The sequence below is a fragment of the Chroicocephalus ridibundus genome, chromosome 4 (assembly GCF_963924245.1).
Source record: "Chroicocephalus ridibundus chromosome 4, bChrRid1.1, whole genome shotgun sequence".
NCBI classification, from domain to species: domain Eukaryota; kingdom Metazoa; phylum Chordata; class Aves; order Charadriiformes; family Laridae; genus Chroicocephalus; species Chroicocephalus ridibundus.
Window position 1 is genome coordinate 66,686,919 of NC_086287.1, and position 23,864 is coordinate 66,710,782.

General features: G+C 36.1%; 1 protein-coding gene across 5 annotated transcripts in view; it reads right to left on the bottom strand.

Annotated features, from left to right (window-relative positions):
* Window positions 1–23,864, bottom strand: part of KIAA0586 (KIAA0586 ortholog) — a 76,583-nt gene that overhangs the window by 45,463 nt on the left and 7,256 nt on the right. For 3 of the 5 annotated variants that reach the window (XM_063333661.1, XM_063333662.1, XM_063333665.1), the window contains exons 7-21: window positions 23,322–23,490; window positions 22,647–22,814; window positions 20,933–21,053; window positions 19,934–20,078; window positions 18,428–18,469; window positions 16,620–16,846; window positions 14,989–15,061; window positions 14,408–14,668; window positions 13,829–14,003; window positions 10,462–10,650; window positions 9,337–9,524; window positions 7,985–8,092; window positions 6,763–6,843; window positions 480–676; window positions 151–269 (exon numbers count right to left, since the gene is read on the bottom strand). In XM_063333661.1, coding sequence (XP_063189731.1) covers window positions 151–269; window positions 480–676; window positions 6,763–6,843; window positions 7,985–8,092; window positions 9,337–9,524; window positions 10,462–10,650; window positions 13,829–14,003; window positions 14,408–14,668; window positions 14,989–15,061; window positions 16,620–16,846; window positions 18,428–18,469; window positions 19,934–20,078; window positions 20,933–21,053; window positions 22,647–22,814; window positions 23,322–23,490 — 2,263 coding nt within the window. The remainder of the gene's footprint in view (window positions 1–150; window positions 270–479; window positions 677–6,762; window positions 6,844–7,984; window positions 8,093–9,336; window positions 9,525–10,461; window positions 10,651–13,828; window positions 14,004–14,407; window positions 14,669–14,988; window positions 15,062–16,619; window positions 16,847–18,427; window positions 18,470–19,933; window positions 20,079–20,932; window positions 21,054–22,646; window positions 22,815–23,321; window positions 23,491–23,864) is intronic. The other 2 variants (XM_063333663.1, XM_063333666.1) reach the window with 2 other exon arrangements.

Sequence of the window (23,864 nt, forward strand, 5' to 3'; positions counted from 1 at the left end):
AAAAATTAAAGCACGCACTTTTGCATTTTATAGTTTCACTGGTTCAGCCTTACCCACTCTTAGGGTCAGGCAGCAGCTACCTACACAGCTTGTTAAAATTAGCCAAAAATTGAGATAACCTATCTGCTGAGAACAGTAACTCCTACTTACCAATGTTAGATGTTGCAGTCTCACTGTCTTCACTCTCTGAGGTGCTAGCATTGGGCAGTGTTTCTTTCTGAGCTGTGTACATCCCACTGATAATTTTTGACATTATTTCTTGTTCCACCCTAGCAGAATAAAACCTGTTTAACTATCAGCAAACACCAAGACACCTAAAAGTATACATAAGCATAAAACAAAAGAGCGTTCTTGACATAAAATGTAAGGCAGCTCAAAGGAAAGAGAAGAAGGGAAGGAGAAGAAAGGAAAGGTGTTCTTATGGAGTCATTCCTTCTTCCATATATACGCTCTCACCACTTTGTTGTATTGTAACTCACCAATTTATCAACCTGTTTTCTGTAGTTTCTCTCCTTTCAATCAGTTCATCCAAAACATCAGAAGACTGCTGAGGAGCAGAAGCCACTGGAGGAAACAAAGGACCATTGTATTTTGGCAAGGCAACTTTAAACTGTCCATTAAGCTCTAGAAGAGGCTCAAAGAATTCTGGAATTTCATCCCCCTCCTCTTCCTGATCCTAATAAATAAGAAGTAAATTAAGTTATGGTGAGTTTCTGGAAGGTAATGTCATTGAGGTAACCAATAATTTTTTTTCTTTGAGAAACATTTGTAGATGTGTCACGGCACACAAACCACATTCTCCTTTCTTAGTACGTTGACGTTAATTGATACAATTCTAAACTTGGCAAATCATAAATCTGTGGAGGTATAAGGCTATAGGAACTGCTAAGTAAAACATGATTTGGCTCATATTTCCTGCCTGTGCTGCACAGGACAGGGAGTCAATAGTAACGTTAGTACTTGAGAAATTTACTTGTGACATAAGTCAGTTTTTTTTAATACATACTCCAGAAATGCTCCTCCTTTTGAAAAAAATAGGTTAGGAAACTTCCTACAGTTACTTGTTGGGTTAGGTAGTTTGGTTTGGTTTTTGTTTGTTGGGTTTTTTTTAGAAATTAAACTTCTACTTTAAAGTCTTCTGTCTGAAAAGATATATTCTCAAAAGTTAATGAGCAAGCATCCAGTCAAAATTCTAATAAAGTTGCCAGCACTACACATTAATAGTTTACACATACTTTACATGTATGTTTACACTTTCATTAACTTCAGCTGCTGAAAGTTAAAAGGTATTTCTGGGTAACCAATTCACAAGATCCTTGCAGACACTTTGAATTTAACCTTAATGTGCTATTTCTAAAAAGTTATGGAAGCTAGCTGGTGCGCGTTACAATGTTTGACTGTTTCCAAAGATGCCACCCTCCTTTTCCCCCCTGAGCACATACGCAGCATTAAGTCTCTAAAAGCAGTCACCATCCCATATCATAATGTACCACTTTAGAAATGTCTCCCGATGGATGAGAACCTGCATCTTTCCCTCATAATATTAAAAACAAATGTCTCAAACAGTAATATGATTCTCTAAGAAGAAAATTTGGCATGCCAGAAAGAGATGAAGAGCTGAGCCCTAAATTACCAGTGAGAAGCATGCAATGATGCATAAAAGAGCTCACTGTAAATCTACGTTTACTAAGATTAATCTCCAACACTGTGAAAGGAAAAAAAGGTCTTCTTTTCCCTGACATAAATTAAATTTCTTTTTAACCCATAAAATAAAAAGTTATATATATTTTCTATGAATAAAATAACAAATCACTAAACCTAAACCCAGGAAGAACAGAGGGGGGGGGGGAAAGAAAGAAAAAAAAAAAAAAGACAGTAACATTTTCCTGTCTCCTTCCCCAGCCCAGCATTAATACTTCTCTCCTACCTAATATACTTTAAAATTGAAAAGCCAGATAGGTCCATAATGGGTATTACAACAAATAGCTATTGGGGAACGGGATCCGTCTGGATCTTTAAACAGAAAGCTTTTCTTCAAAGAAAAGCTGTAACTTACAAAGCAAGCAAAAGAGAATATGTATATTTGGTTGACAAACAAAGATCTCTAAACCATTCCAGGCATAGAAATAAGACAGTAATGTTAAACTTAGAATGGCACTGGATGCTTTATAAGCTGATAAGCAGTTAATTCTGTTAGGATATATGTATTCATAACCATAATTCATTCTGACAGCAAAAGTAAAGATGTCTCAGTCTAGTGTTTCATTATCCATTTTATTCTGACTGCATTACTCCGTACATTTTCTTTGATGTTGCCTATTTAATACATTTTCTGAAAGTATGCAAAATACAAACATCTGGATTAAATAAACCAAGTACATACAAGAAACCTTACATATATTTAGTAACTTCTGACAAACTTCTGCAGTTCTCCTGTATTTCTAAGTTATATGCAAAAATATTTTATATTTAACAGTGCACAAATCCAAAAGAAAATTATTTTCATTTTGGGGCGATACGTTATCTCTGCTGAAATAAAAAAATAATATAATAGTCAGTATTTAATTATACAGATTGAACTTGCACATAGATCACTTTGTAGACCAATTCTGAATAATGTGCACTCAATTCCACACTGTACCTCCCTGGAGACTGTTGAAAATATCTATCATGGCTCTCAAACAAAATATGTCATAAATTAGAAAGTCTTTCAGATATGATTGGAATATGAATCATTGTACTTTATTATAAAGTATCAAGCTGAGATTCTATTTCCCAAATTACGTTCAGATAATTAAAAGAATGTTTGAAATTGTTAGGTGGTATAGATTAATTTTGTTCCATTACCAAACACGTATATGCACAGTCTTTTATTAAAGCCATCTAAAACTTAGTCATTGATTTCTTCCTGACAGATTTCTAAAGCAATTTTCATGGGCAAGGTCAGGCTGCATTGCAGGTACCACCTATGATCTTTTGTCTGAAAAGCTATATGTTTAAAAAAAAAAAAAAAAAAAAAAAAAAAAAAATCGCTGCCCCAAAGACCATTTATGGGAAACCAGGGCTGAGGAAAATATGTTTGCTCTGATCTCTGCAGGTTATATATTTTGTGGCGGTATTCAAAATGGAAGGAAAAATTCTGAGAAACAAGTCCCCGTCTTGCAATTAGGGCATATTCAGAGAGAGCAAAAAGCGTTTCTAATCTTAAATCCTAGTAAACTTCTTGAAGGTATTGCAGGATGTACCTGCTCATAAGAGTTGGAGAGTAGACTCATTAAATCTGAGAGTCTGTTCTGGGCTCATGTTAGCTGTGCAAGTTACTCACTCCGGAATAAAGCAGGGTCCATGCAAGTGCTGCCCTTACAAAACCTCTTCTGAACCTACTTTGTTGTAGGTGGAACAATTGATCAAAAATAAAGAAGTGTGTAAATCAAAGCTGTAACAGCCTTTTCTGCTTTATTCCAGATGTGAATTTTCTTATTGAAAGAAATTTCTTACAATGAGGGTGGTGAGAAACTGAACAGGTTGCCCAGAGAGGTGGTGGAGGCCCCATCCCTGGAGACATTCAAGGCCAGTCTTGATGAGGCTCTGAGTAATCTGACCTAGTTGAAGATGTCCCTGCTCACTGCAGGGGGGCTGGACTAGATGACCTTTAAAGGTCCCTTCCAACCTGAACCATTCTGTGATTCTATGATTCTAAGAGCACCTGAATCAACTATTTTGGAAGATGGAACTCTGGGTCTTTAAACATTAGACAGCAAGGTTGCAATGGGAGAACAAGGCATATCACCTCTTCCTATGGCAGAGCTTGTGTTGTGTTTTACAGGTTGGGACATGCTGCATTAGTCCACAAAACTGTTAAAACAAATTACTGTTAGGTTAAGTGATAAAAGGCTTGTCTCCACTCATACAAAGGAGCACAGAGGAGCAATGATAGGTTGTAGAACCCAGATAACCTAATATGGCAATCAACCACTCCAACCCAGCTACTCCTAGGGCTACCACAGGAGAGGGCTCAGCCCCAGTATCCAGGAGTGAAACCCAGCAAGATGAGCCCATGGAAAGATTCTCCATAGCACCTTTCTTAAGGTTGGGCAGGGCCATTTGGATGAGGTGATGACATGGTGACTTATGATAGGATGCAAGATAGATAGAGTATTTTGGGATGGTACACTGTTTATGTAGCGTTTACAGGGAGGAACCAGAGATGTGGGAAAATAGCGAGATAAGGGGACAAAAGGGGCTGGCTGTGCATAAACAAGCGGCTGGTCAGCATGCTTGCCTGGCCTTGCCCTATGCCTGATCGGTGCAGTCAGTCCTGACTCCTCACTGAACTTCATTTCCAATCATTTTCCTGAGTAAGGTGCTTTCAGGGGATTGCGTATTCAGGTGCCAGAGTAGGGGAAGGCAAGGACCCAGGGCCAGCTAGTGGGTAGAACATCTAACACCAGATACCAGAGGGATCTGCGCTGTATGTGTGTATGTCTGTACATACACGCAAGCACTCATATATCCCAGACCTCCATCCTGAATTGCCAGCGAGGGGAAGTGGATCAGCACGTTGGTGCTGTTTGAGTACTGATCTGTGCGGCCACTCATGTACATGTATATAGCCAGTAGTGGCTATACATGCTCAGTCTCTCTGCTGGCTGGACCTGACAGCAGGCAGCTTGGCAGCCTTGCCTCTGTTGGGCTACCAATGCTAACAACTAGCATTTCAACTCCTAAATATATCGTAAATGTGTATCCTCTAGTAGAAAAGGTAAAGCAAACCCAAGAAAAAGGAAATGCCTGGGCCAGGATCCTGAAGACTTTTTGCAATATAAACCGTGGAAGAAACAAAAGACAACAAGCAATAAATAAATAAAAAAAAAAAAAAAAGAAAAAAGAAAAAAGAAAAAAGGCTATTTCACACAAGTACTTATCCTCTTCATTTTTAACAGAATTAAGTTTTCATAATAAAAGGAGTGAGGGGGAAAGACAACAATAAGATATCTTCCTATACAGCATTTTACGCACATTTTTTCATTAATCTGAAGCGCCTTTTAGAACAATAACTTCGCTTTCTTTCGATGTCTTAAATACCCCTGCCACTCCAGAAGTTGATTTTATGCTTCCACATTGTGTTTGTCTTGCACATTTTTAAGAACACAGTCTGTGTGGTCATAGGTCAAACACATGTTTTACTTGAAACATTTTTGGTATTGTGGTTAAAATATATCCCATTGCCAAAAAGGAAAGATAAATGCAATCCAGGAGAAAAATTAAAAAAGAAAATATGAATAACTATTTTTTGCATATAAAAAATTCAACATTGCAGCATTTTTTTAGTTCATAAACTGATTTCTTAAATAGATTTCTTATTTATTTTTATAATAATAAAGCTTCTTCGTGCAAACAGAAGAAAGTTGTACAAATAGATTTAACTCCTCCGCTCCAATAACATAAGGTAAGTTTGCAACTAAAAATGCATTTCCCTACTTTTGAAAGGTAGACCACCTCTTAAGGACTGTTTTAAGTAACTGATAATGTTAAATGACGAATTAATTTTAAAACTATATCCACTATACTGATCTGTAGGCTATACAGTTAATATTTAATGTACACTCTAATCTGGGGACCAGGAGAACACAGAACAGGTAAAAAGCATACATTTTTGGGTAGATTTTTATATCCATACAGCAAGTCTAGCTCACTGGAAAGAAGCTTGTGGAAAAAGCACTTCAAGAGAAATACTAGCCATCAACAGCAATTGCAAGCTCCTGGTATTTATTGAGTCCTAAACGCAGCAGGAGGTGGAAGCTGACATCTTTCACAGAGGCAAGATACTACACAACAGCTGGGTGGCAGCATCTTGCTTTCTTCAGAGACAGCTTCTCCCAGCTACCATTGGGTTTCTGCTTTTGCACTTAATCTGGAGACGTGAAACACAGCCTGGATCACCAACCTTGAGAATTTGTCAGCCCCAACTCTGACTGACAAGAGGTTAGCAAAGGACTTGCTACCTAAAAAAACTGAACTGTAAAAGATTATCTCCAATAAACCCATGTTATCACAATCCAGTAATAAAAAAAGTTAAACGTGCACAGACACACATTAGCTAGGCACCAAGCAAAAAAAATAGTCTTGTCAGGTCTTAGTGGGATCCATGGAATGAGTAGTACATGTTGTACACATATATTTGCATATACTGCTGGCCAGATCTTTTTTCCTTCTAGTTGTATAATTTTTGACTGACATTAGACATTTTGCTAACGCATTTTAGTATCTCAAACACATATACAAATTGCTCTACACTAAAATTTTCTAAAAGGGAATACTCAGAAAATACTCTCACATTTTAAAATATAGGTCCCCTTATTTAAAATCTGAAATATTACATATGCATTTTATTACATCATATTACAACATTTCACATCTTACACATGCATTACAATTAGATTTTGAAAGTGTGTTATCTAAGTGCTATAATCACCACTGATTTTAGAGAATTACTTTCATTTCTAGTGGACTCTAACACATCCAAACAAAAGCTATTTTTTTTAATTGTAATTTGTCAAAGGTTCTTTACTTATTAACACACAGTAATTTCTAATATTGTTTATAGCACTGTAAACAGTTCACTATTGCTCACAATATGTATTTTTAAAGTTGCTAGTAAAGCAAAATTATTTTCTACGTTGTGTTTTCAGTTATGACACAATATTATTAAACAAATGTAAAAATGTTTAAAAAGAAAGGATACCTTTGCAATATAGTTACCTGCATGACATCAGTAGCATCAATGAAATTAGTTCCTGGCAACTTTCCGCCTTCCTCCTCACAGTGTACATCGTCTGGAGTCTATTTATAGAGACAGATTGAAATTGTTAGGTATTTCATATGGTGGGGAAAAATGCATTAGCAGAAAAACTTCAGGACAAGAATGCAATTAAATCATGCCTTGTCAATAGCCTGAATCCAGAAAAAATGCTTTATCTACCTTAAAAGTTAGGAGGAATTTCTTTGTGTAGCATAAAAAGAGATTATTAGAACTCTTATGCTGAAAACTAAAACCTGCTCTAATAGAATACTTCGCCATCAAAAGTTCTAGGGCAATACCTGTAACTCTTATTAAAAAAATCAGTATGACAAAATATTGTAAAACATAGCACAAAGAGTCTAGAAGTGTCATAAGAAATTTACTTGCATGTGATTTCTACAGTGTTATTTAATAATGTAATTTTTAAATAATAATTGCTATTTTAGTCCATGGTGTCTGTCTTAGTGAATACCTTCACCACAGGACTCTGGAGGAGAATGGCAGCTAAAACACGCAGGGAAAGCAGAAGGTACAATAGCTATAGAAAAATAATCACTGCATTAACATGCCTGTCCAGCCTGTGCAATGCACCAAGACAAAAGTCCACTGGAAGAAACAATATGCTATCCCGTCAACATACGCCCTAGTTTACAACCTTATCATTCAGCACGCAGCAGTTAACATTTTAGTTGCATAAAAACTTTCATTACTGCTTAGATTATATTAGATTAAAAACACTTCTGAAAAGCTATGTGGAAAGAGAATAGAGTAGACCAGCCGGCTCCACACACACCAAGCTAAACATACATGCCACCAACCACTCAAGTACAGCCAAGGAGCAGATAGACGAATGAAGAACATCCTCAGTCTTTATGTCAGAACACTGAAGCCAATATAAATAAGACAGACATGGATCAATAAGGGATTACAACTCTTAACAGGACAGAGAAACGCTGTTTTTCTTAGGATTTTGGTATGGTGATTATTTAATCTTGGAAGAACAGTGTCTTGCTGCAATTTTTTATTTTCTTAAACAAATACCTCATACTATTCAAAATAATTACTCAGTTTTTCCTGGAACCGTCTAATTTCTCTAACTAAAACAAGATAATGAGATAACTTTGTAGTAATTTAACAAATTTTCTTTTTTAACAATTCACAGACATTTAGGCCAATCAATACCTGTATTACAGCATTGACAGGAGGCAGTACAGGTTCAGAGCCTGGAAGAACATGGTTTACACTCACACTGTCACTTGAAATACTGTCAATATCTACATTTGGTAACACCTAGAACAGAAAAAAGCACCAACTTGAAAATCTATGTATTAGCTTGGCTACTATCTTTGTAGATAGTACTTTGTAGATTCTTTCTTCCACTTGTTACTGAGCCACTAAATTTCAGTGACCTCCTTTTCTCATACTTGTATCTGATAATAACTTGGTTCTGAAAACCAAAATGCTGTAACATACAAAAGCTAACCCCAGAAACGTTCACCTCTTTTCTTGCAGTACCTGATTTTTCCTGCTCTGTAATTCCCTAATACTGTCTTGCATGTGACAAAACGTGAATATATCCTTAACTATTTACATAGCACGTGTGTGTTTGACATGGCAATTCATTTACACTAATTTGGCCTACAAGCCACTGTGTAGGCTGGTTTGTGGTTTCGTGTTGTCATACATTCGGTTGTATTACAATATAATTTGTAATAAAGGCATGCCCATTACAGCATCAAAACATTTTTGGTTTGGGGTTTTTTTTTTAAGAATAAAGATTTAAATGCTTGCTTAATTCTTTGGGGGGAAAAAATAATAAAAAAAAAAAAATCACCTTAAACGTTTAAGAACTGTGAGAAACAACAGCAAAATGCACGTGGGTGGAAAACTGTGATACAGCAAACGAACAAGCCACATACTCTACCTCTATTTAACTTTGAGTTCCATGAATCATTTGTACCTGAAAGGTGTGTGTAGGAGTGTGTATATTCTCAACAATTTGAATCCAAAGCAATGAACATGTAAGAAACATTAACTTCCTTGACAACAGGCTTGTGTAAAAAATTTTTAAAAATACCAGCCAACCCACTAGGTACGGACTGCAATGGTTGACTAATCAGGAGTAAAATTCTTGGGTTGACTATCATGCTTGAAACAGAAGTCTTAAAGGCTAAAGCATTCATCCAAGAAAACTGACATTTATTTTAATACTTCTTTTAATTCAAAGTTCGTTCTGTCTCAAAAATCTCATTAAAAAAAAGAAAACATAACAGAACTATTTTACAAACACCCCACGTAGGTGACTTACAGAAGAAATAATTTTCTATTTTGGTTAAATAATAAAGATAATTGTTAAAATATGAATAAAAATACTAGCATAGCATGACAACTTTTTGGTCACTCCAGTCTATATGTCTCTAATGCTTACCAAAAACCATCCACTGATGTCAAAGTAAGTTACTGATGCATGAGACTGTCTTTAGTTAGCCTTTATTAAAATAAACAAACAAATAATCATCACTATTGACATGTACCTGCACAGACAGTTGAGGTGCATTCTTCTTCTCTGATCTCATCTCTATTACAGCTATGTTTGGTTTTTTTATCTCAACCGGTAGTTTTGGTGACACTTGAGGAAGAGAGGTTGTAACTGTAACAGGGTGCGGTTTACCTATAACTACTCCAGCAGGCTGCAGTGAGATATCGTTAATTCGGGTTTGACCTAAGGACAGTTTAAAAATAATTAAAGATATACATAAATCTCCAAAACCAGTAAATTAATTAAATTTAATAATAATAAATACAATAACCCCCCCCCAATAAATTAAAATTAAATTCTAGATGTCTGTGTTTCACACAAGACAGACTGTGCAATTACAGACCAGCTAAAAAGTCCCCTATTAACACTAGGTAAAGTATAGCACTTCACCAGTTAGTTTTAAGGCTTTCCCAGCAGACAATGTAAAGTCAACACGGTCATCTTCTGAAATTAGTCATTTTCCTTGTCTATGGTGACACCTACTGCTGAAAACGAGAATAACTACATTGTGTTTGCCATTCAAAACTTAAATGCTTCCTCCATCTCACATTTTCTTAACCATATTCAAAATACCATTACACTTAGCATAGCATCCCACAAATTCTTGTTTGAGACGCCTTTTCTTTTTAATAATTATCTTCTTTAAATGCTAATATAATATTAACCCTTCCCGAAACAAGGCCTGTATAAAAGTTTTGTTGAAGGTCCAAAAACACAGAGGCCATGGCAACCAATTTAATGTGTTTGGCACAATCCTACTGAAATCATTGGACTGAAGTCATCATAAATGTTGACTCCAAGGGCCAATGATTCTGTTCCTGCTTATGTGGATACCAAACTTAAAGCCAGAACAAGAACCCTAGAAATGTAAAGCGTACCAAAGAAGGTATGGACAGCTACGCAAATAATTGCTGTCAGGATGTCTCCAGACATCCAGCATGAAGAATAAGGAGAAGCAGAACATTTTAAACTGTTCCCCCATGTAGATTTCCCACAAGAAGGGCAGCTGCAAATCTTATGGGCCAAGGCAAATCACTGACTTAAGAAGATGTAAGCTGTATTTCTATGAAGTAGCAGGTGTTAACTTTCACACATCCTTCTATAGGTTATTTGCTCCTACCTAGCGGAATAGCCATAGGAATTAGGTGACCTTCAAGTGGACCGCAAACAGCAGGCACATCTCTACTTGGACTAAAGAGATACTGATTTTCTTGGGCAAGTGCACATAAAGGATGCTGTTTCCTCAGGCTGGTTACAACCTTCTGTGTGCGAGAACAAGTCTGTGTTCTTGCTGACTTTACCTTTGTACCTGAAACAAGAGAAGATAAACTGCGTGTCATCAACAAAACACACTATACTGATTTAAGCCCTTCTACTGAAACAATAATAAATTTTTGCTCTGGGGTGGAGGGAACAAAGGAGACAGGAAGGGCAGAATCTAGAAGTGCTAAGTTAGATGTCTCAGTATTGACAGCAATGAAGGAGTTAAAATTGTAAATTTTTAGCATCTGAATCTAGCAAAGGCACAGAAATGTGAAGAAAAGGACACAAGGATGGTAGTAGGTTTGAATGAAATGTGTGATTTATCAACTAAGAAGAAAACCACGATTAAGGTTTGAAATACAGCATTAGAAGAGCATGCAAGCCTGGCATAAAAAATAGACAGGATATAAAATATTGCCAAACTAATCTCTTGTTCATCTGATTAACTGCCTCAGTTTTATAAACATGCATTTTGTCTCCAGCCAGAAGACTGACAAGGTACTGAAAGGAACAGGTATAATCTACAAATTCCTGGTTTAGCAACTCACTGCTACCGGAAAATAAAGCCATAACTAATGCCCGTAAGTCTTGACTTGCAACATCAAGGAAACACTGATTTTTTGGTCTGGTTTTGAAAAATGTATTGTTAAATAGCTAACCATAAGTAATTTGTATGCAACAAAGCCTAAACATACAGCAGAGGAGATCGTTTATCACAATGTTGCATTTCTCACTCTTGTAATGCAAGGTCTTATTCACCCTATATTCTTTGCAAACAATGGATGTTATTAGGGAAATTATTGACTTCAATCTAAATGGATAAAAACATCCACAAAAAAGAGGAGTCAACAATCCAGAATCAAATAGAAGTGCTTTGACTGCTATTTTGTAGGTATTAGGAAAATGAACGTGGAAAGAATCACATTGGTAACCTACTCCATATTTTCACTACAGCTAAAAATGTTATCTTACTCCTCTCTTGTTTATAATCATCACCCTTCTTCTGTTAATGGCCAGTTAACACATGGCAACAGCACTTTTTAGCTCTGTTCACATTTAATAGCTTCCTAATTAATTGAAGAATAAAAAAGGCAAGGATTGTAAAATTGAGGGATAATTAGGATTGATAATGTGACTTCTAACAAACGCAGACAGCAAATAAGGCAATCCACTCGAGAAGTGGTATTTTTGTACACACATATTATGGGTTATAAGCACAGAAACAAGAACAGCAAGTCATAACTCTTCAATGAGAAAATACAGGTCAGAAAGAAGTGTCTCTAAAAAGGGTCTTAAGGTCAGGCTGGATAAGCAATGCAATAAGAAATCACGATACAATGCCGTGGACAATGGGATAAATGTAACCCTCAGATGTCTCAACAGGACGTCAGCGAGGTGGAACAGGAGAAGACTTCCATATATGGCAATACTGCATTCACTACTAATTCTGTATCTCTGCAAATATTGAAACAGATTGGACATTAAAAGGCCTTTTTCATTTTTTAAGGAAAATCACCTGGAAACTGAAGTAGCTGTAAACTGAAGCCAAAAATTCACTATAAATCACATACTAAATTTGAAGTGTCCTGTTTACTTCTGAACCATAGATATCTAGCCATGGGAAGAAGTAATTAAGAGCAGAATTTCTGATGTCTTTAAATGATGAGCATATGCCTTTCTGCAAAGCATAGGTTAGCCAGAAAAATTTTCTTTAGTCAAAGACAAATTACTGGACTCAGTAACATAAACAGATAGAGTTCAGTGGCTTGTCATTTAGAAGAGGTCATACCACATGATCTAACAGTCCCCCCGGCCTTGAACTTTTGAGTAAAAGCAGAAATTGGCAACATTGGCAACATATCTGTAATACTGCCAACTTGTAAAAACAAGGTTCTCACACTAAGAATGATTAAGTGCTGTATACATACAGCACCTCATTTTAATTGCTTTCAACTTTTCATTTACCCCTGGAAAGTTTATTTGCACTGGGAAGAAACTAGACATTTAATTAAACTTAGCTTTAAAAAAAACCTCACGCTTTACGTATATTTATCAGTTCAAATTATGCAAGAAAACAACTACAACTTTTTTTTTTAGAAATGCTCTCTTACTCACAAAAAAGTTAGTTGGATTTTTTTCTAACTTCCCAGAAGAAACCAAGCATTAGTCACCACAGTTTATTTGCAAAGAAAATGGCTGAGGAAGTTATAAAATGACTGAAAAGAAACTCTCTAGATGGCCATTTCAGTCTTAAACAAACATCCTTATTCTAACACTAACTTAAAACAAGTTCAGTGGACTGCTCTAACAAAATAGAGTCACTTAGTAAGTCTGGATTTTTCCATCCAGCCAATCAAAACCACGGCCAACAACTTCCAATAATTTTTAAGCCTTTATCATCTTCACACCCATAAATTTAAATTTTCCTATTTCAATTCATGTATTAGAAGTGGGAAATGGAATATTCGGCTTCCTTCATTTTTTAAATCTCAGTGGATTTCTTAACTCTGAATGACTCAATCATTTCAGTGACATGACTGGATAAACCTGACATGAAGAATACATCTCTCAGCAACCTTTATCAAAAGCTGAGTTAGTTTTCGAACACACTCAGCTTTCAGTTGCTTATGTCATTACTTCCAGCAATTCAGCTGTTTAAGATCTGGGCAACAACAAATATCTATTAGTAAGTTTGTAAAATTAATGCTTATTTCTAAATTTAATAATCTAAAATAAGTGCAATACACAGTAAGCAAATGTGAAAACCTACTGGTATTTTTTAGTTTTGAAAAGAGCACATTTTAGAATAGAATAGAATAGAATAGAATAGAATAGAATAGAATAGAATAGAATAGAATAGAATAGAATAGAATAGAATAGAATAGAATAGAATAGAATAGAATAGAATAGAATAGAATAGAATAGAATAGAATAGAATAGTCCAGTTGGAAGGGAACTACAATTATGATCTAGTCAAACTGCCTGACCACTTCAGGGATGACTAAAAGTTAAAGCATGGTAGTAAGGGCATTTTTCAAATTCCTCTTAAACATCAGCAAGCACCAGGCATCGACCACCTCTCTGGGAAGCCTACTGCAGTTGCTTAAGCTTTAAATTGAAGCTACGACGAAGCTGAACTACGATTAAATAGTTTCATCTATACAAGGAATTCCCAATAGAAAATCTGGGAAGGAACACCCTGTTGACATCAAAGAACTACTTACCTCTAACACACTCTATCACCTTGGGTCTTTGAGGTTTAGATTTGGGAGAGGGAGAGCTGAATCTCAGATATGGTGCTTTTTTAAGTGTGCTACGATGGCCCTGGTAAATTGGTTTCCCATAAACTTGATACAGATAGTCTTCATTTTGTATCATTGCACTTCCATTCACAGGTCCCTGACACACACCAAAAAAAATAATAATAGTTTACAATTCTTCATGTATGAAAAGTTGAACACGAGTAGTGTTGCAAAAGTCTAGAGAAAAAAATAAGAAGTTCTGCAAGAAACAGTACAAGTTACAAGCACAAATGAAAGTTTATGCATACATAACACATAAAAGAAGCTTACCAACAGCTGAATAAAATAGCAGGTGCTGGTTAAGACAAATTGATAACATGACAATGAATTCTACGTTGTTATACACACTCAGCTTAGGCTTTTACAGCACGTGAAAACAAGGACAATTCTGACAACAGAAATGCACAGGACAGGGCTACCATTTTCATTCAAAATTATTACAGTTACAGATACAAACATTTTTTCACGTGAATACTGCAATCTAAAGCATAGGGAACTCACAGCTGCCCTTTTTTCTTTCCTCTGCAAACTTTCAGAAGAAAAGTAAGTTCTAAACATCTGTTTGCTCATGTTATCTTCTCCTTGCCTCTGCAATGGCTTAGCTGCAGATAAAGGATTCTTTGTCGAGCATCCTTGGATTTTTTGAGTTTTTGCTTTAATTTCTTTATTGGTTTTCATAGTCTTGATGTTCTGCGTTCTGTTGATCCATGGGACCTTTTGATGATATTTCCCTTGTTTCGAATCATTTCTTGTCATTTCAGCCTAATGATAAAATATAAACATAATAAAAGCAGATTTTATCTTCAAGGCTATCAGAAGAGTCTGCGTATAACTTTGAAGTTCTGAGAAATGGCCTGTTTTTCATGTTAGCCAGCAACTGTGACCAGTGATTTTCATTAAGCAATGGAAGTTTAAGAATAGAGGTAAATATTTTATTATAACATAGTACATGTTAGTAATAATAAGCAGTCTTCTCATGTTTTCAAGTTGTTAGTGAATCATGTTTAACTATTGACATGAAAGAACAATGTAAGGTGGAAAAATATAATGCAAAAACCTGAACTCATTTTTTCCAGGCATACCTGGATTTCTATACTCATTGCCTTAATCCACTTATCCACAGTCTTTCTGATACGAATCTCTTCCAATACGTCTCTGAAATAGAAGAAAGAAGTATTTTAGGCCACTGCTTCTTAAATTGCACAGATTTCATCCTGGGAAAGTAGTGACCTATAAACACTACAAAAAGAGAAACCCAGAACACAGGGACAGTAAGATTATATAACCCTACAGCCTCCAAAAGGCACTAAGCATACCCTATCCGAGTTTCCCAAATCTAAATCTGTTCTTACATAACGCCACCTGCAAACCCCACCCTCCAACTTGTATATTCTATCATTATTACATACATCTACAAATAAATGGCAGCCCCGTGTCAGTTCCCATTTTGATCAAAACCTGAAAAAACAGCGCAAAAAACCCATCCAAACTCAAATGACAAAAAGAAGATAACAAAAATTACTACTTCCTCTAAAGGATAATGATAGCAGCTTTCATGCATGAAAAAATATTTACATGAAGAGAATAGTCACCTTCCTTTAAAAACACAAGATTAAGGAGCATTTTAATAGGTAAACTTTCATTATGATTCAAGCAGGAATATTTAACTGTGATGGTTTCAGTTGGTATAGAGTTAACTTTTTTACTAGCAGCTGGTATAGTGTTACATTTTGGATTTGGGATGAGAAATACTGTTGATACCGCACTGGTGTTCTCACGTGTTGCTAAGCTCTCAAGGCCTTTTCTGCTTCTCATACCACCCTGACAGCAAGCAGGCTAGGAATGCACAAGAAGCTGGGAGAAGACACAGACAGGACAGCTGACCCCAACTGGCCAAAGGGATATTCCATACCATATGATATAATACTCAGCATATAAAGCTAGTGGAAGAAGGAGGAAGCAGGGGGACGTTTGGAGTTATAGCATTTGTCTTAAGTAACCGTTATGCATGATGGAGCCCTGTTTTCCTGGAGATGGCTAAACACTTGCCTGCCAATGGGAAGCAGTGAATGGATTTCTTGTTTTGCTTTGCTTGCGTGTGCAGCCTTTGCTCTACCTATTAAACTGTCTTCTTCTCAACCCATGAGTTTTTATTCCTCACTTGTACTCTTCCAATTCTCTCCCCTGTTTAAACTGGGGGGAGTGAGCAAGCAGCTGACAGTCAGGATTAAACCATGACATTAACACAACTAACTAAGCAAAAGTTCGAAAGCCAGTGATCTGCTGTACGATGTCTAATTCTGTAGCATTTACAGGATAACGAAGACGCTTCTGTTTAGAATTATGAAATTACTGCTTAATTTTCCTATTAATGCAAGTCTGTCTATAAAAAGCTAAATGCCCTCTTGTCATAAGAGCAGAGCAGTTTGTCCAGATAACAGGGTCTCACAATTCAGATTTAAGTTCTGGAGCATAGATCATACCAAGAAGTAACAGTATCAGTCAAAACATTCAATTCACATCAGAAGGGTGAAAAAACATTTGACATTCAAAAGAATCATCTCATGATTGCAAAGAACAATCAATAAATACTTTTTCCAGGGAACTGCACTAGTTCTTCAATGCGCAGAATTAAAAAAATTGAAAGAGAGTTGATAAAAGGTAAGCACATACAGTGAGTAGCCAGACAAAGCACAGAATAATATGGTCTAACCTGTTTGTAGTCAAGACGTTAATAAAAGTATACATGGCATCCCCATCTTTTGCACGAATAACAGCTTCCAAATTGTCTTCAAGAACTTTTTTATTGTTTTGAACTCCTCTCAAAATCCTTTCAGCATTCCTCAGAATAGATTTTGGCACTTTAACATTTTGAAGAATGAATGGTTTATTGAGCTGATGATGTTCAGGAAGATTAGAGGCAACAGTAGGTTTTTTTGACTAAAATTAAAAAACAGAACCACTAGCTTTTAATCAGAGATTGTAATTTCAATGTTCTACACACCGATCAGAATTCCTATTAATCTATTATCAAATCAATACCCATCATTGAAATACCATCCACGTGCATTATCATCAGCTTCAATTACTCAACAACTTTCAGTATGATGCAAATATATTTAGAAGTTAAGAAAATGGAAAGACATCCAAAAGCTCTCAAATGCTAGATGAAGTCATGTATGAGAAGCAATGCTAATGATGAAAATATGCATGTGAAAAAATGGCAATTAGATACAATAAGTAGGTAATACATGCAAATCTCTCCATGTAACAGTATTTAAGTATAATTCAAAGCATAATAAAAGCCGAAGTCCTCTAAATATATGCACTTATCCAAGCAACCTGATATAGTTGAAGATGTCCCTGTGCATTGCACAGGAGGCTGGACTAAATGACCTTTAAAGGTCCCTTCCAATCCACACTATTCTATGATTTGGCATCAATCTACCCAAGAAACACCAGGTAATATACATAAGTTTTAACAACAACACAAAATAAACGCCCTCAACAGCACCACGATCCTCTCCTCCTTTCCCTGATTTTTACTTTTTATAAGAAACAATGAAGTAACTATCAGCCTTTAACTTTGCATAACCCTTTTACAGAGATAAAAAACGAGTGTATATTAGCTGCTAAATACAAACAGAAGGGATACAAGTACATGGGAAACAAGGAGCCATACAGCTATAGTTCTCACATTCATTCTCACGCTCCTGATGAAATCCAGAGGGCCCCAAATAGAGTGCTTTGTTTTCCAGAAAGGAAGAAAAAAAAAAGTAAAAAGTGATAAAAGAAAGAGAAAGAAAAAAGTAAAGAAAAAGAAATCCCCAAACAAAAAAACCAAAATCCACAAACTTGAGTAGACTCCGAAAGCATCAACTGAATGAACAGGAAAAAAAAACTCACAGAACAAAAATCAGTTTGGGCTTTAAGGCTACTCTTTTTTTCAAATCAGAATTAAACAACAGTTTATCTTCTAACAGGTGTACTGCCAAAGCAAAATGGACATAAAATAGAAATCAACACACTGATCCCATGATTTTGGTTTTGCCTGGTGAGAAAAGGACAATATACCAAATTATTTACCAATTTTATATAGGTTTTCATTTTTAAAATGAAGCTTTTTGACAAATACCTCAGTAAGACAAGTGAAATTTGTGAGAAAACATAAGCAATACAGATACATGTTCAACCACAACATGATGCAGACTTGCCAATTAAACTCAGATCATGAAATGGTAATTGTATTAGCAGTCCATACCATGCCCATCTTGAGGGGGCAGCTTTCTGCCAGACGTTTGTATTATTCCCTCAAGATAGCTTACTAACGTTGAGTAAAACTAGCCAAAGAACACGTTAAATCTTGCTTTGAGAAATGTAATCTGTACATAAGAGCAACTTTTTTTAAAAAAAAAAATACAGATATGAAATACTTATTGTACTATTATCTTATTGCAAACCTATTAAAAACTGTTTCGGTATTACAGTATTTTATAAAAAGCATAAAAATTCAAGGTATACCTTAATAAGATCATTCATGTCTGATTTCCATAAATTTGCTTCCTAAAAAGACAGAAGAGATGTTGAAACTTATTTAAAGATAAGGTAAAATCTAGAGTAGATATTTGATCAATTTAAATGAGCACAATGAATTCCTTGTGAACTACTAAATCTCACTGTAAACTTCTTCTGGATTAGAGCACCACCTTCTGTTCCATCTCAGCTTGTCTCAGTTAATTCAGGCCTTTCATTTGCTTGTATGACAAAGCTATCAGTCATTTATCCCAAGCATTTGTTTTCTCACTCGATCTGTCTCTTAATAATGAGAAGTCAATAGCTAAGTATCTAATTGACTCAATTCCGCATTTGCTGAAGTCACCATCTCTGTCTTCCTATTGACTTTTTTCATAAGAAAGAAGATATTTGAATCCGTTTATGTCAACTACGTCTTTCTCACCTGCCAATCCTTCTCCCATCTTCTCCTGTTCCGTGCTACCTATACTAAGGTATGTTATTCAAGTAAGATTTTAGCAATAATAATAAGCAAATATTTGCAAAATAAATGGGGCACATGACATTGGTTCTCTCAGTAGTAAGAACAGTTAAATGTGCAATCTACTATTATCTTACAAAGTCTATGAAACAATGCATCAGCTATGCTATAACAGACGAAGCTATGTTTTCTGAAGATACGGTAACAAATAACTGGCACATAATACACAGTATTTTTAGGGAAATATACAAGCTGAAACCTTCAACCACAGAAGCAAACCAACAGAACCCAATCTATTATGTTCCACGCCAATTCACAAATCTGCAGACATTCAAGTCTCTCTTCTTTCCCACAGCTTACATTTACGCAGAGAGGACCACAGGAAACAGGATAAATGATCAGGTATACCTTGCTTCCACATGGAACCAGGTTAACAAACAGATAAAAGCCTCAGACACATTACATGTTGCCACACAGAACCATTCTAGCACCAAAGATACAAAATCATTAGCATGAGAAACAATACAATGATATACGCCAAGCAATTCTTTTAGAAACAGCACTCCTTACAAAAAGAAATGGCAAAATGATAAGGGAAGTAGCTTAAGTCATTCCTAAAGTTGGCTGCAGATAAATAAACATTATTCTTTCCCAAATGGGAATGCTACATCAGCTCTGTAGCTGTAGAACCACAGGAAGACAGCAAGCAGAAAACAGACACTGAAAATATCCGAAACCTTAAAATAAACAAATAAATAAAACTTTTTTTTTTTTTAAACCAGTTTATGTTTGATAGAATGGCAGTTAAGAGTCTCTACAGTCTAGTCCATTGCATATTCAGGCACTACTCAGGCTCAAAGCCCTTCTACATACAAAGATTGCAACATTTCAAGTAATTGTAAGCAAACATCAGTCTTTTTACAGAGGTAGAAGCAAGGGCAACACTTCTATTGATACCAGACCTCTAAGTTTTTCTCCACATTTTCTATTGCCCTTATTCAAACTCTTGGCCATTCTGATGACATGGACTTTACCTGTAGCACATCATGCATTTCTCTTCTCAACTGGCCAAGATCTTGAAGTAAATCATCTGCTTTCTTCACTGTTTTCTCAACTGAATTGCAGTTTTGGAAGGAGCTTTCAAAAGTTGGGAGTGAGTCTGTATGCAAAGCAGTATGCCTGATGGGAGAAAGACTCCTAATAAGTCTCACGGCTCCTCACATGGCCCAAGAAAGTAGCTAACTTTGAAACTAAGCATGAATTTAAAATGCAAGAATACACAATCTTTATATGAAATGGAATTGGCTTTTTCACCTGAGGTTAAAGACAGGTTATTGGGTTTTCTCTGTTAAACACTTAACACCTTGAGCTGTATCCTTGTATTTTGAACAGTGAAACTACATCTAAAATTCAGATCTAGCAGAGCAAAATTTAAATTTTGGATACCTTTCCATTTGAAGCAATTAACATTTTTGTCTATACTATCATAAGTAAGACAGTATCAATGTAGTTGTCTCTCATTATATTAGCGAAATTATAACACCAAACTATTGCCTGGGGAAAATATGTTTCAGACTGGATGGCTAAAAAAATTTCCTAACTCACTCTAAACCTTAGAAACTGTTAGACTGATGCTGCTCCATAAGCAGGCAGCTTGGAGTCACACTGACAAGGGCCATTCCACTTCAACACAATGCCTGGCTCCCTGACACTACCCCACAACCTGCTGCAATAGAATAAATACACTCACAAGAGACAAAAGCACTTCACGTGAGACCCACTGACCTCCGAGAAAGGTGTTATGAATTATCCTTAGCGACGAGCTTTCATCTACCTTCAGTACGACAGAAATGCAAAACTAGCATAGAAGTACCATTGCTCCAGGGTTTTACTTCAAGCACAGCTTTGTCAGGCTCAAGAACCACACCAGTGACTCCATTACACCACCAATATCTAATACACCTTCCTCAATTTTATTAAAACAAATAATAAAAAAAAATCTTCCTCAATTTTGGATTGCTACATTTATTTACCTGTCTCTCTCAGAATGCCAGCTCCTTTTATTACTATTTAATGTTGTCCTCTCGGAAAACTCTGTTTGCCTCAGTGGCATTTCTTGAGAATTCAGAATATGCTCAAGAAACCTCCCTTCACCTGAGGCAGAAAAAAGGAAAGTTACATTTACTGTTAAGTTTGTTCAATATATTTAATACTCTCTTCTCTCCAGGTATTTCACCATTTTATAAAAATCACCAAGGACAGTAAAAATAATTTTTTAAATTTTAAAATACAGATTTACTTCAGATAAAGTACCCCGCCTGGAGTATTGTGTCCAGCTCTGGAGCCCTCAGCACAAGAAGGACACAGACCTGTTGGAGCAGGTCCAGAGGAGGGCCACGAAGATGATCAAAGGGCTGGAGCACCTCTCCTATGAAGACAGGCTGAGAGCGCTGGGGCTGTTCAGCCTGGAGAAGAGAAGGCTCCTCCAGGGAGACCTTATAGCAGCCTTCCAGTACCTGAAGGGGGCCTACAACAAAGCTGGGGAGGGGCTGTTTGCAAGGGCACATAGCGATAGGACGAGGGGCAATGGCTTTAAACTAGAGCAGGGAAGGTTTAGATTAGACATTAGGAAGAAGTTCTTCACAATGAGGGTGGTGAGACACTGGAGCAGGTTGCCCAGAGAGGTGGTGGAGGTCCCATCCCTGGAGACATTCAAGGTCAGGCTTGGTGAGTTACTGAGCAATCTGAAGATGTCCCTGCTTACTGCAGGGGAGTTGGACTAGATGACCTTTAAAGGTCCCTTCCAAACCAACACGTTCTATGATTCTATAAGACAAGGCACGTAAAACCATGCACCCTAATCTATCTTACTATGATTGCTTTACATTAGCAAAGTCAGAAAACAGATAAATGAAACCGTGACAGCACTTCAGCGAGTCACAGAGAAACATTCTATCCATAATGTCACAGATTTGTTCTTTTTCCTTTGTCTTATCTCATTTATTCCTGGACTCATGGATGGAACAATAGGAATACGTGGCAGCTTTGTAAAAAAAAAAAAAAAAAAAAAAAAAAAAAAAGAGATAGAAGCAGCAGTCTGAGAAAGATCTGAGGAAGACATAAACAAGCATTTTGTCTGGGACAGAGTACAATGGCTGGATCTTTTAAATGTTATTCCTCAATCTTAGATCTTCAAGCAATTCTAAACACAACCAGCTAAAAAAAGATGCCTTATGTTTGATGAAATCTTCAAAACTGAGTTTCATCCCACTAAAATGATCAAAAGCAGTAAAAGAAAATTACTTCCTTTGCTTTACAAATGCTATTTTCATTATGATGGCATAGAGACCCTATGTATGCATGTTTTTATGAAAAAAAAATAATAATCAATTCAGCCAATTATAATGACTAAGTTATTGAGTACATTCCAAGATTTTCATTAGTCTATATAATATTCCTTAATCCTGGCAATGAACAGTTATTCAATTTTTCACCTGAGAAAACATTTCAGTCAGCAATCATGTTAAGACACTATAGGTTAGATCAGTACTGTCATTAAGTCTTTAGTTAGTTAAGAACAAGAGACTTATCCACAAAATTAACCCTTCCCAGAAATACTTTCAAATACTCTGAATATACATATTTAATTGGCAGCAACCCAGCAGCTCACATTAGGTGAAGACCAAACAAAGTAAACCTCAGGCCATACTATTCATGCCAGTGGAGGACAGGAGTGTCTTACAGTACCTTCACGCCTGGATTTGGGAATATTTTCTTTTTCTGTTACAGAGTTTTCTTTCTTTGAGATTTTCACATTTTTTGATACAGGTTCTGGAGCATATCTCCGAGGAACTGGTGTCTTTAGGGGAGATTTTTGTGTATGAATGCCATGCCTTTGAAATTGGCTTGAATACTCTTCAGGGGAAAAGAAAATTGAAGTTATTTAAATGTTAACAATTTTCTTCATAGGAAAAAAAACTAGAAAAAACCATGCCGAGATTATGAATTTTTCACAAAAACGCAAAACATACAGAACTAGTTAAAAAGTAAAAAGGAAGAAAGTTTCATATTTACAAGTGCTATTATAAAGGGATCAAAAAAACCACCAAACAACCATAGTATGAGCTAGTTCATTACAGGCTTCCACATAGGTTATTTCTCAGTAAGATTATTTTAGGTTAAGTCTAGGCCTCTCTTGGTGCATACTAAACAATGAGTAAATACCAAACTTTCACTTTAATTTAAACTGGAACATTTTCAGAAAAAGTGGTACATGTTAGACAGTATTTTAGGTAATAAAATCAATTATACAGAAGAAATGCTTACTACTTATTACCAATGCGATGTATAATCCAATATTAATGGAAACAAAATTAATGCAAAACCAATACTGGAAGTAAGATATTAAAAGTTTGTGTTCACCTTGGGCAGGTGGACCACTGGTAGGAAATAAACTCCCCTGACATGAAGACATTTCGCTAGTAAGAAATTGCTGTTCTGGCTTCCCAGACTGTTTTGTCATGAGACTGGAAGAAGGTAGCTGAATTTGCGGTAAGCCACCCATGTTGACTGCAGAGCTAATGAGATGAGACTAAGAGACAAAGTTACAAATTATGCATTAGTTTCCCCCAACTAAATCTCTAAGCATTAATACTTGCCATGTAATCATATTAAACAGATTTTGACATGCTATTTGAGAGAAGTCATTTACAACAACCTTGGAACACAGATGTCCTTGGATATTATTCTGCCTTTCAAAAAAGCATGGAGGACTCTACAAAGAAACAATTTATAATGGCTCTTAAATGTTTAGTCTGACTGGCTACTTATTAAATGAAAGTTTCTTCAATAACAAACCTCTAAACAATTTTAGTGGGAACGAGAACATTTCACAATTTTTGCATCTACTTTCCACAGAGACAAAAAATATGGGGGGAAGGGGAGCAGGTATCTGGGACAAAGACA